This window comes from Rhagoletis zephyria, unplaced genomic scaffold, assembly GCF_001687245.7.
Source record: "Rhagoletis zephyria isolate East Lansing unplaced genomic scaffold, Rhagoletis_zephyria_1.1 Rzeph_scaffold_01465, whole genome shotgun sequence".
NCBI lineage: Eukaryota > Metazoa > Arthropoda > Insecta > Diptera > Tephritidae > Rhagoletis > Rhagoletis zephyria.
Window position 1 is genome coordinate 94,180 of NW_016158549.1, and position 14,394 is coordinate 108,573.

The following is a 14,394-nucleotide window of genomic DNA, read 5'->3' on the forward strand; positions in this document are numbered from 1 at the left end:
GTGTCCTTTCCCCGCTACTGTTTAACTTTTACATTTCAAAGCTCCCTCAACCACCAGAGGAAGTCTCGATTGTCTCCTACGCCGACGATTACTCGATCATGGAATTTAATTGATGACCTGTGTTCGAAAGTAAACGGGTATCTCTCCGAACTTTCTCGCTTCTTCACTGCAAAGTGTGTAGCCCTCTCCCCTACGAAATCCTCTGCGACCCTCTTCACAACCTGTACGAAGGAGGTCAGGCTACCGCTGGGAATTCACGTCGATGACACACCAATTCCGACGGTGAATAATCCCAAAAAACTCGGAGTAATATTCGACAGCCTGCTCTCTTTCTCTGCGCACGCAACCGCGATTGTCAATAAAGTACAGAGCCGCAACAAGGTCCTCAAGTCGCTAGCCGGCAGTACTTGGGGCAAAGAGAAAGAAACGTTGCTGTCAACATAGAAGGCAATAGGCCGGCCGGTTTTAAACTACGCAGCACCAGTATGTTCGTCGGGGACTAGTAGGACGCAGTGGACGAAGCTAAAGACTGTACAGAACACCGCACTCATGACAGCGACAGGATGCCTCCTGATGTCGCCAGTACATCACCGCCACAACGAGGCACAAATGCTCCCTATAAAGGAGTACAACACAATGCTCTGCAAGCAGTTCCTGATCGGGAGCCAAAGAAGTGGCCACCCGAACAGACAGCTGCTTGCAGAGAAGCCCTCGCCTAGGCACGTCAGGAGGCATGTATATGAACTGATGGACGAAGTCCAGAGGTTCGTCAAGTAGCCTCTGGACCCATCAGCTTTTCGACTGGCCCTGAACGGCATTCACAGGGAGGCAGTCTCGAGTTATGTAGACTCTAGATCTGTGAAGGCCGTTCTAGGCATACCACCACCGGACATAGACGAGACGGAGCTTCATCTNGTATATGAACTGATGGACGAAGTCCAGAGGTTCGTCAAGTAGCCTCTGGACCCATCAGCTTTTCGACTGGCCCTGAACGGCATTCACAGGGAGGCAGTCTCGAGTTATGTAGACTCTAGATCTGTGAAGGCCGTTCTAGGCATACCACCACCGGACATAGACGAGACGGAGCTTCATCTGCCTCGGGAGACACGAACAACAATAGCCCAACTTCGCTCTGGCTACTGCCGCAGGTTAAACTCATACCTAAGTAGATTGAATGAGGATGTGCCAAATGAGTGTCCGGCATGCGGAGAGACCCCACATGACTCGAAACATCTCCTCGCATGCCCGGAAAACCCGACAACCCTAACGGCTTTGTCCCTGTGGACCGACCCGATAGAGGCTGCACGCTTCCTAGGTCTGCCGTTAGCGGAACTTGACGACATCGACTGAGATATCAACCGATCTGGGCAGGGTTGTTGTAGCCGATACAACAACAACAATCCGATTTCGCCCATTTTCAACAACAAACCTACCTCGGATAAAAGGCAACCTACATACCATCGTAGAGATATCTTAATTTTGGCTCGAGTTATCGTGTTTTCGGGTGGACGGACGGACGGACGGACGTACAGACAGACAGACATGGCTTAATGGAATTCTCTTTACATTCTGAGCATTTATGTATGTATACATTTGTCTATATCTATCTCGATTCTTTTAGGCTGTTACAAATAAGCGTTGTGCATTAAATAAAATAGGGGTTCTTAAATTATGACGTTTACAAGCAATTTGATCTTGATTTCTTTTCCAATCTCAACGAAATATAATTACGAAAGTAAGAAAAAATCAAATTTTTAATCTAGTTGGTGCAACGTGCATGAGTATGTACATGCCTATGTAGATATGACACATGCACATGGCATGAAAACGATCTTGTTTCATTCCCATACCAATTTTCCGCCTATAAGCTTATAATTTCAAACGTTTCGTTTTTATAGGAACATAACACAAGATAAAAGGTGTGCTCTTATAAGATTTCACGTTAACAGTTCATATGGTCTTGGTTTTATAAGGTTTTGAGTTTTATGTTTGGCGAAAGAAAATAAAAGTCAGGTGTCAATTATTATTCTTGAGCGGAAAAAATAAAAATCGCAGATAATCATTATACCTGAGCGAAAAAACTAAATATCAAAAGTAATCCTTATGCTGAAGCGAAAATATAAAACTCAGAAGCTGAGTATTATGCTTGAGCGAAAAAATATAAATTGCAACATAATTATTAATCTCGATCAAAACCATAGAAATCAAGAAGTTATCATTATTTTTGAGCAAACAAATATAAATTATGTAATAATAATTACATTCGAGCAAACAAGTAAAAATCAATAAATTATTATTATTAAAAAAATAAAAATCGGATAATAACAATTAAATGTTGATTAATATTTTTTAACTTATAATGATTACCATCCCTGCTAAGGACATACTGAGCCCTCTGCTTTCTCAGATTTTTACAGCCTGCCTAACCTTAACTTACCTACCATACGAGTGGACAAAGGCGAAAGTTTTATTTCAACCAAAGGAGGCAAGGCCGATCGTCTGAGTGATTTCAGAACTATAAGCCTAACTTCATTCTTTCTATACCTCTAGAGGTGCGCATCGACGAATATATTCGACGGTATATAAAAAATTACTTCTCGAATCAGTATTCATATTCCCAGGGAAAATCCGTGGAGACCGCAGTTCACGAAATCATAGCAACGGGGTTTATTAAACAACCTCTGGACCCATCAACCTACCGACAGGCTCTGAACGGCATTCACAGAGAGGCAGTCTCGAGTTATGTAGACTCCCGCCCTGTGAATGCCGTTCTAGGGACACAACCACCGAACGTGGACGGGACGGAACTTTGTCTGCCTCGGGAGACCCGCACTACAATAGCCCAACTTCGCTCTGGCTATTGAGGATACGCCCAACCAATGCCCGGCATGTGGATAGTGGACACATGACTCCCGGCACCTCTTCACATGCCTTAAGAACCCCACTCAGCTGACGCCCATGTCCCTATGAACAGAGGCTGTGGAAGTCGCACAGCTGAAATTGACGACAATGTTGACGGATTAACCGACCCGAGCGGGGCTTAGGAGCCGCTACAACAACACCCACAAAATCTCCAGAAATATTGTTAAATCTTCCACCTGTAGATCGAGCCGGGTGCAGGGCGGTCAGGTTAAATACGATCCAGCCAAGGAGAGGCCTAAGATTCGGATACGCAAAAATAATTGAAACTCTACCGGACAATCTACCATAAATAGATTATACCTCTACTCTGTTTAGACAACAAATTCTGCATAAGAATCCCAGAGAGGAGCGAATGGGAAGGGGCCACAGACTTAAACGCAGGGTCTACGGCCATATAAACAGATGACTCCAAACTTAACAAATGTGTGGGTAGCGGGATTTACTCTGACGAATTCGCTCTAAACCTCAGTTTTCGCCATAATGGAGGCTCATAACCTCCGTCTCGCCAGGACGGCATATCGCCACTTACTGACAGCCAAGCTGCTATCAAATCTCTCAATTCTAACGGTACAACGTCCAAAGTAGCCATAGAATGTAGGAAGACTCAACCTGCTAGCATCAAAATACTCCTTGACTGTTGTATGGGACCCTGGATACACGGACATTCCTGGCAACTGGTTAGCCGATGAGCTGGCAAGGGGGGGGACGGAAGTCAATTCTGCTCAGAACGCGGGCATATCTCTAATCCAAACTACCAGGTAATTTTGGCCAAAGACTGATGTTAGGCGATCCATAGCTCTCACTCGGATGGGCCGCTTATCTCTCAGATAAGTAGTCCGGGTAATCACCGGACACTGCCTGATGGGCACACACGGAAAAATGTTAGGATACCGACGATTTTTGTCGCAGTTTTCCCGCCCTGGCAAACGCGCGCAAAACATTCTGCAGCAAGTACTTTCTAGATTGTTAAGCCGACTTTAAATCGGCGAACGTCCTCGACCACCCACCCACCACCACCACTCTGCGCGGGNAATGTTAGTATACCGACGATTTTTGTCGCAGTTTTCCCGCCCTGGCAAACGCGCGCAAAACATTCTGCAGCAAGTACTTTCTAGATTGTTAAGCCGACTTGAAATCGGCGAACGTCCTCGACCACCCACCCACCACCACCACTCTGCGCGGGGCAGCCACTCTAACTTACCCTACCCTACATTTAAAACAAAAAAACACTTATTAACAGACTTAAAAAAGGAGGAGGTTATCAATTCGTTGGAATATATATTTTTTTAATGTACAGTGGCGATCAAAGATGGATGAATGGTTTTCAAGCTAAAATTTGTTTGATGTTTTTTTCATGCTTTAACAAAAACTATATAAATCACACTTTCAAACTTTATACAGAACTCAAAAAAATTCCAAAAATTTTATATAAATTTCGAGCTTTTGAACCAGAATTTTTAGAAATTTTTTGGGTATGCAGTTAGTATGCTTATGTCGACGACATCGACATCATCGGTAACAAAAACCGCGAAGTATGTTCTGCCTTTTCAAAGTTGGATAGGGAAGCAAAGCGAATGGGTGGTAAACGAGGACGCCGGCGCTCCAGCTCTGAAAGTATTCAACTCGGAANTGCTTATGTCGACGACATCGACATCATCGGTAACAAAAACCGCGAAATATGTTCTGCCTTTTCAAAGTTGGATAGGGAAGCAAAGCGAATGGGTGGTAAACGAGGACGCCGGCGCTTCAGCTCTGAAAGTATTCAACTCGGAACCCGCTGGTGGTAGCAGAGGAAGAGGGAGGCCCCCACTGCGATGGAAAGATCAGGTGGAGAAGGACTTGGCTTCACTTGGCGTTTCCAATTGGCGTCAGTTGGCACAGAGGAGAAACGACTGGCGTGCTTTGCTGAACTCGGCCAAAATCGCTTAGGCGGTAACAGCGCCAAAAAAGAAGAAGTTAACAAGCTTATAAAATTCTAGTAAAATAAGTGCAAGTTTTGATCGGCTGAAAAATCTCATTTGCGTTTTGCACTTTTTTCAATATAAACATGCATTTTTGTGGAAGAATTTGCGCAAGACCTTAATCGAAAAAAACAAAAGTCAGTCCCAGTTTTCCTAAATTTATCTTTTTATATGATAAAAGAAACCAAAAAAGCCGTAAGCAAAAAAATTTAAAATCAATTCGATTTTTAGCCGCTCAAAACTTGCACTTCTTTTACTAGAATTTTATAGGCTTGTTAACTGCTTACCCAAAAAGTTTCCAAAATTTTGGCTAAAAATCTCGAAATTTAGATACAAATTTGTGGAATCTTTCTAAGTTCTGTGTAAAGTTTGAAAGTGTGATTTATATAGTTTTTGTAAAGCATGAACCCTGTCGGAAAAATCAACCAAAACCAACACAAAAAATTTTAGCTTGAAAAATATTGTAATTATTAAAAATGAAACACCATTCATTCACTTTTGACCGCCACTGTATGTTACCGCATAACTTTGGACCACGTTAACCGATTTCTATACTTCTTCTTTTAAAGGAAAGGTGGTACCTCAATGGTCCCATACTAATTTAATTTAGATTCGATCAATATTTCATGAAGAAAGTGAAGCTAAGTCATTCTCCACCTGACCTTACCAAAGCAGAGGAGGGACTTACTTTTACTTTGCTCCCACCAGCGGGTACCGCACAGAATACTTTCATTCATACGACATAGCAAAGCCGCGTGCGCAGCCGCAGTTGTTGTTGTTGTTGTAGCGGCTACAACAACCCCGCCCAGGACGGTTGGTATCTCAGTCGTTGTCGTCAAGTTCCACTAACGGCAACCCTAGGAAGCGTGCAGCTTCTGTGGGGTTTGTCCACAGGGACAAGGCCGTTAGGGTTGTCGGGTTTTCCGGGCATGCGAAGAGATGTTTCGAGTCATGTGGGGTCTCTCCGCATGCCGGACACTCATTCGGCACATCCTCATTCAACCTACTCAAGTAGGAGTTCAACCTGCTGCAGTAGCCGGAGCGAAGTTGTGCGAGTGTTGTGCGTGTCTCCCGAGGCAGATGAAGCTCCGTCTCGTCTATGTCCGGGGGTGGTATGCCTAGAACGGCATTCACAGGTCTAGAGTCTACATAACTCGAGACTGAGTCCCTGTGAATGCCGTTCAGGGCCTGTCTGTAAGCTGTCGGGTCCAGAGGTTGCTTAATGAACCTCTGGACTTCGTCCGTCAGTTCATATAGATGCCTCCTGACGTGCCTTGGCGAGGGCTCCTCTGCAAGCAGCTGTCTGCTTGGGTGGCCACTTCTGTGGCTCCCGATCAGGAACTGATTGCAGAGCATTATATTATGCTCCTTTACAGGGAGCATTTGCGCCCCGCCGTGCAGGTGATGTTCAGGCGACATCAAGAGGCATCCTGTCGCTGTCCTGAGTGCGGTGTTCTGTACAGTTTGTAGCTTCGTTCACTGCGTCCTACTAGTCCCTGGCGACCACACTGGCGCTGCGTAGTTCAAAACCGGCCGGCCTATTGCCTTGTGTTGCCAGCAACGTTTCTTTGTCTTTGCCCCAAGTACTGCCGGCTAGCGACTTGAGGACCTTGTTGCGGCTCTGTTCTTTATTGACAATAGCGGTTGAGTGCGCAGAGAAGGAGCAGCCGCAGTATTTTTCTTTGCTGAACCATGCCAAGTAAAGTTCATTCAACTCCTCATTCCATCATCTCTTGTCATATATTTTCCGCAGAATCCTTTTCTCGAATGTTTGGGTGTTATCTTCCACGCTTCTTCGCCATACATGATGATAAACTATCAAGGCGCATCTACATGGATGCGGATAGACTATAAGTGTGAATTTGGTCTAGAGATGGGTAACTCAGCACTGAGCGGAGCTATTGAGCTGACGAGAAAATTGCGAAAATTTTAATAGTTGTGAAAATTTACCGACTAAAATTTAGTGAGTTTTACGGAAGAGAAGTGTACACAATTTTGACAGTTAAAATTCATTCTCACTCTTCCTGAATCGCAAAATGAAGAATGTACACAATTTTCAGTGTACACTTGAAAACTCACAGTTACAGAATAAAGCCCCAGCTCTCATAAGCTCTACAGCGCATGCCAACTCTATTCCTTTTAACAGCTCTACAGCGCTCATCAGCTAAGCAGTGCTAACTAACAGCGTTAACCAACTCTAGATTACTAAGGGTCAGTTTTTCAGTGCATGCCCGTAGTTTACACTCAGTTTAAACGCCCGATATGGCTGGTTTAAAGTAAGATCAGCCAATCAAATGTCAGCCAGCTGTTAAATTTAAACTCAGTTTACTTAATTTAAGTTTAAACTGGCACTGAAAAACTCGCCTTAAAAGAGTAAAGCAGGGATCATACGATTTGTACATTTTTACAATTACAGAGAGGTGTCGTTTAAAAAGTTGTTAATGAGCTGAACTCATTCTCGATAAGAATTTCAGGACAACCCGCCTCTGCGACTGCACGCGCAAGCACGTGTTTACAAAATGATGACGAATTGATTTTGTATGAAAACTCATTTATGTATGCCCAATTATTTGCATCAAATAAATATACCATAAATACAATAAGGCTCATCTAAATTGAATAATAAGTGTAGAAGTTTTAAGCACACACATTTAGCTAAAATTTTGAATCGCTATATCTCAGAAATGGTAATCCTTAGAAAAAAAATGTTATAGCAGTTTTTGTAGATAATTGTATGATCTACACTTTCGTCTCACCTATTCTTATGATAAACCGCACCATTTGGCTCAGAAATGCGAAAAAGCAATCTATGTGAACTTTGGCCTTGATTTTTTTTTTGCAGACGTGGAATCGATTTGGAATTTTGAAATTTCAATTATAATGGTGTTCGCAAAACTCGTACCAATTCTCAGCTTTTTGCGAATTGTTGTAAGCTTATCCCTATTTATTGAGCTAACTTTACTGGGCTATTAGGTTTAAATGGATTTTTTATAGAATAAACTGTATTTTTCTTAAAAATAAATAATTCAACATAAGTGACAACAAAATCACTTTGAAATGGAGGTGCTATTGATATTGCCAATACTGTATATGCTAAGTTCGTAGCTATTCGAATTCAGTGATGGCAACTTCGTAGATTTCTTTGATAGCCCTAATAAATAATTAAAAAGTATTTCTACTCAATCTTGTTTATTATAAAATTTTACAGTTTTACACTATTATCTTTTAAGAGAATATTTCGCCAAACACATAGATCAGAAACAGCAGATTGTCGTCCCGTCGGTATGCGGAGATCATAAAGCCTGAAATGTATTAACAAATAAATAAATAGCTGCTTTGTATTGAACTGATTTATCAAAACTAACCGACAAATAAGACCAACGCTTATATCGTCAGTCACCATTATTTTTAGCAAATTTTGTATGAGTTGTGGAGGCAGTAATTTGAGAACCGGCCGCACACGGTCACCACCACACTCAACCAGCAAGGATATAAAACGATATGCAAAATAAACTTTTGGTGTGAGCTCATCCGACGTAACGAATTGCTGTAATACTTTAAAAATATGCTGAATACTAGAATGAAGCGGTTCCTTTAGAGTTGCCGTTCGAATGCCATCACGGGCAGTTGTTGTGCTAGCGGCATCTGTGTTAACCCCAGCAGCGGATAAAAGTGGATGATTATCGCTGAGAAAATCATTTGAGCATGAGTTGTCTGAACCACCTTCTTGGTTGAGTTTACGCAATTTGGGTGCATTATTTATGTCCAAATCGCCACTGCTGCAATCGGCGTCGCTGTGTGNCAGCGGCATCTGTGTTAACCCCAGCAGCGGATAAAAGTGGATGATTATCGCTGAGGAAATCATTTGAGCATGAGTTGTCTGAACCACCTTCTTGGTTGAGTTTACGCAATTTGGGTGCATTATTTATGTCCAAATCGCCACTGCTGCAATCGGCGTCGCTGTGTGTGCGAGTGCGCTTATGTTGTAGGCTATCAATGGTACCTTGGCGGTGTTCCAATGCTGAAATTATGCAGTATACGGAAAGAAGAGCTAGCACATGTGATTGCGGTTCGTTTATTTCCCCACTGGAAATAAAAAAATATATAAGTACATATGTACATATGTGTATTTGTATTTGTTTTAATTTAAATTCTAGCACAACAATTAAACAAATTATTTTATAGCGCTAGTCCCCATACATAAATAACTAAATCTAAGAACAAAATTAGTTTTAAATTGTAGTTAATGTCTAGATGGAATTGATTTGTAATACAATAAAAGCAACGACATTTTACAGATAGGTTGCATACAAGTTTAATACAATAAAAAAATATATATTATATGAAGTAAGTAATTGTTTAGTTTAAAGAACATTAATTTATGTTCATACGTTATTATAAAAACTGGTTTATTCGTTTTTGAAGCGCGGTGCGTTATTTAACAGCCTAAGTCAAATGGGGAATGAGTTCCAAAGACGAATCGAATTTATGAAGAATTGGCGTTCAGATATGAGTAATCCACTTGCAAAGTGCGCTATGTAAATTTTTTTAGATTTTTAGTTTTTGGAGGATTACGTACCAGTATTCATAGTAGTAGCATCTCCACTAACAACACAGTGCAAAATCTTTTTATATTCTGAANATTTATTTCCCCACTGGAAATAAAAAAATATATAAGTACATATGTGTATTTGTATTTGTTTTAATTTAAATTCTAGCACAACAATTAAACAAATTATTTTATAGCGCCTGTCCCCATACATAAATAACTAAATCTAAGAACAAAATTAGTTTTAAATTGTAGTAAATGTCTAGATGGAATTGATTTGTAATACAATAAAAGCAACAACATTTTACAGATAGGTTGCATACAAGTTTAATACAATATAAAAATATATATTATATGAAGTAAGTAATTGTTTAGTTTAAAGAACATTAATTTATGTTCATACGTTATTAGTAGCATCTCCACTAACAACACAGTGCAAAATCTTTTTATATTCTGAAAAAAATAGCATCAAATGTTAACTCTTGTCCCAAAAGTCGCTATCACTCTTATTTATAAACTTTCAAAACTATACACTCTTCTGATGAACTTAAAAAAGTGCTTTAGGTCGTATAGACTGTTAATGTTATCTTATGTCATGTTATGTTATGTTACAATTTTATCAGGCTCTTATTTATCCAAATTTTCAGGTAATAAAAAAGATTCAATTTAAATGTTACTTGTTGTCGTAGTCGTTTTTTCAAATTTATGGCTTTTTATTATAAAATCATACAAGGCGAATTTATATAAGGTGGTGTTACTAGATCAGCTGATTTTGTGTATGCGTTTCGCCTCACGGCTTCTTATGTCAAATTTAAAAATTTTGTTTGAATTTCCACACACACTCTTACAGATTTTGACAGTTTATGCCGCCAAAGCAAAAACAAAATACATGTAAGTTTTTGTTTTTGTACTCATGCTATCACCTTATATAAATTCGCCTTGAAATCATATAACGCTGTTTGCAAGTGGACTACTCATATAAGAAAACGATGTTTAGTATGTACTATATGTAAGTACTGACCTCGAAGAATAAAGAAATTTAAGTCCTTGATATCAAATAAAACACCTCTTTGAGGTAAATTTTTCGAGTGACGAAAGCTAAACTAGAAACACAAAATTTATGATATCAATTTCGGGACGAAAGTTGGACTAATTTTTTTAACTGCCCTGGAAACTGACGGAAAATAGTTTTATTTATTCAGAACTTTGCAAAGTTCTGTCTATTCCTAGAAACACAAAATAAAAAAAATCGTGACTTAGGCTTAACGCTAGCTCGGTTCACCAAATATCACACTGAATGCGTACCTACATAATATATACTTATGTATATGAAAAATATGTATATACTTATTTATATGAGAACAAAGAAACCAGCAAAAATAAAAAAAAATTCTTTAAGAATTACACAGCCTACAAATTANGTCCCAAAAGTCGCTATCACTCTTATTTATAAACTTTCAAAACTATACACTCTTCTGATGAACTTAAAAAAGTGCTTTAGGTCGTATAGACTGTTAATGTTATCTTATGTCATGTTATGTTATGTTACAATTTTATCAGGCTCTTATTTATCCAAATTTTCAGGTAATAAAAAAGATTCAATTTAAATGTTACTTGTTGTCGTAGTCGTTTTTTCAAATTTATGGCTTTTTATTATAAAATCATACAAGGCGAATTTATATAAGGTGGTGTTACTAGATCAGCTGATTTTGTGTATGCGTTTCGCCTCACGGCTTCTTATGTCAAATTTAAAAATTTTGTTTGAATTTCCACACACACTCTTACAGATTTTGACAGTTTATGCCGCCAAAGCAAAAACAAAATACATGTAAGTTTTTGTTTTTGTACTCATGCTATCACCTTATATAAATTCGCCTTGAAATCATATAACGCTGTTTGCAAGTGGACTACTCATATAAGAAAACGATGTTTAGTATGTACTATATGTAAGTACTGACCTCGAAGAATAAAGAAATTTAAGTCCTTGATATCAAATAAAACACCTCTTTGAGGTAAATTTTTCGAGTGACGAAAGCTAAACTAGAAACACAAAATTTATGATATCAATTTCGGGACGAAAGTTGGACTAATTTTTTTAACTGCCCTGGAAACTGACGGAAAATAGTTTTATTTATTCAGAACGTTGCAAAGTTCTGTCTATTCCTAGAAACACAAAATAAAAAAAATCGTGACTTAGGCTTGACGCTAGCTCGGTTCACCAAATATCACACTGAATGCGTACCTACATAATATATACTTATGTATATGAAAAATATGTATATACTTATTTATATGAGAACAAAGAAACCAGCAAAAATAAAAAAAAATTCTTTAAGAATTACACAGCCTACAAATTATGTATCGCGTGCAGGGAGGTCAACTCGAGGGAAATTCTCCCGAATTGCAGGGAATTTCGGTTTAGGTGACAATCGGGGATTGGACATTTTTTTGCAGCTAATTGGGTATATGTTATGTTGAGAATATAATGAAACCAAATAGACGAATATGTTAATTTTTAACCATTTGTCGCTATTTGGATCGACTTTTTTCAATTTGAATCGAAATATCTCCACAACAAGAGTTTTCCCAGACATAAGGTATATACCAAATGAAATCTAAGGTTTTGGGATAAACTTGAGGAAACTTAGAATGAAATCGACTGACCAGTTTTTGAGAAATTTTGCGAAATCTATATTTTCAGCAGCCCGATTTTTAGTTTTCAGGCGATAACGCTATGACATATTTATATTTCATAAACACAACTGATATACACATCAATGGTATGGAATGAGTAGTGCGGCCTCAACGATAGTTTAAAAAATTGCCTGTCTTTAGCCGGAACTCAATATATAAGGTATCGTTGGAAAGGTATTCACCTATAGTATAACACTAAATATCTCGGGTGTACCCACTTTTTGCAAAAGCAAAATGTTTTTTGTTTCGCAACACTATAGCCTAATTTTTAAGAACCCGGTTAATTGTTTATGAAGCTGGAATCCATTTTCTGAACACATTCTGCAACGATACCTCAAACATGTCGATTGGACGTCTGGATAAAAACTTCCAAATCACGTGTATATATAAGCGAGTCATTTCAGCATGCTACTGTGGCTGCTTTCGTCACTCGCGCGCACTGCCGTGCGCTGTGATAGATACTGAGACTCCTTTGTGTTAGCTGGTGACAATGTCATGCAGGTGTACTCCTATCAAAGACTTATAACAGACAATGTCTTGCAGCGGTCACTTATAAAAACTTCATTGCAGGACATTGTCGCTTGAATGTCATCAATGATCACTGCATGGCAAAGTCATGCAGATGACATCAACGACGAAATTACCATTTATATGAAAAAGTCATTTAAGACGTAACTTTTCCGTACAAGACTCTTAAGTGACTAATGCATGACATTCGCTACGGGGTTGATTTCAGAATGCTTACACATTGAGAAGTTAGCATTACTGTCAATATAGAAGTATTACTTAGATGCCATAGCTACGGTGACCATATTTTTTATTTTAACCTCCTGTTCTTTTTCAAAATAAAGGGCGCCTTTTCTTCTTAAACTGCTCTTTAAATGAGCTCTGTAATTTTCAGAGGTAAATTTTTTATCGTTATTTAATCGGTAATCTTTGTAAAATCTATAAATTACGGATCATTGCTAATACTGATAGGGGGAATTTATATAATTGAATACAAAAATTAACTAATGGCGATTTCGGTTCTACAAAAAATGTTGCCTTTTCATCGCCCTCTTCTTAGCGTTTTTGCGTAGAGGGCAAAAAGTGGGCTGCATTTTTCGGTAGAAACGAAATCGGCATAATATTTAGACATTTTCCTAAAAAAATTAATATACTTTGAGTAAAATTCATTGTTCTCAAAAGCTCGGGGAAAGTTGTACCCAGGATCGTGTTGCACGTTGAGTTTACAGTTCCACTTCGTCTAGTAGTATAAATTATAATAGACGTATTTTGGCTGCAAAGGAAGGCGAAGTCCTTCATAAGGATTTGGTTTAATTTTTCGGAATCGGGGAACTTGTACAATTAAATAACATAATTAACTGGTAAATATTTGATTTATATCACGATATGCTTAAGGTTCTTGTATCACTGAAGTTGTATGTACGTACTCCCAAATCATTTTAATATTTATTTATTTATTTATTTATTTTTAGCTACTTAAGCAACCCTGTTGGTATGTGGCAAGAAACATGTGCTCAGTTTAATGTGATTTACGGTTCTCTTCTGTATCAGTGACGAATTCTTGTCACAGTTCTGTCCGTCTTTGCATACGATAATTCGAGTAAAACTTTAGATACCGTAATGAAACTTAATACGTGTATTTCTTTTCAGTAAGGACGGATGGTATTGAAAATAGGCAAAATCCGACAGTTACCACACCTACCTCCCATGTGTTGGGGAATATCCACGTTAAGGCCCCTATGGCCGGCCGTGCAACCAAATGACGAGATCTGTCAGGATTTATGTTTATGCCCCAACAAGGTTTTTATTTTGTGTGTTGTTTTAATGTTTTAATAGTTTACAGTTTAAAGTATAATAATAAGAATATATGTATAGTAAATTAAGTATTTAATGAATTCTCCGCGATACGGTAGCGGACGTTGAATGCGGCGTTGAACGACGATCGTAGACTACTACTTCTTCTCCTTGTTCGTGTCTATGTCTACAGGGTGATTCGGGTAGTTCGTTTATTCGCATTGGGGTGATTCATTTATAGCAATGGGGTGATTCATTTATAGTCGTTATCCACAGTGGAGCGATTCGTTTACAGCATGTAACGGTAGTTTGCAAAAATACATAAGCTGCGATAAATCAGTAACTACTGAAGCTCATTTACTCAAATTTGATGTTTACAATGGGCGTAGCCCCGCCCACTTATTATTACTTGTGTACATCTCGGTAATGGACCCACCAATTTCTCCTAAACTTGGCACAGTGTTGGCC

At 39.0% G+C, this 14,394-nt stretch overlaps 2 protein-coding genes across 4 annotated transcripts in view; one reads left to right on the plus strand and one right to left on the minus strand.

Annotated features, from left to right (window-relative positions):
* Positions 1–14,394, plus strand: part of UbcE2M (NEDD8-conjugating enzyme UbcE2M) — a 35,492-nt gene that overhangs the window by 4,670 nt on the left and 16,428 nt on the right. The window lies entirely within an intron of this gene.
* MED24 (mediator complex subunit 24) overlaps positions 8,056–14,394 on the minus strand; it is a 20,465-nt gene continuing 14,126 nt past the window's right edge. The window contains exons 10-12 of the mRNA XM_017617693.1: positions 8,686–8,969; positions 8,249–8,519; positions 8,056–8,185 (exon numbers count right to left, since the gene is read on the minus strand). Coding sequence (XP_017473182.1) covers positions 8,086–8,185; positions 8,249–8,519; positions 8,686–8,969 — 655 coding nt within the window. The 3' untranslated portion in view covers positions 8,056–8,085. The remainder of the gene's footprint in view (positions 8,186–8,248; positions 8,520–8,685; positions 8,970–14,394) is intronic.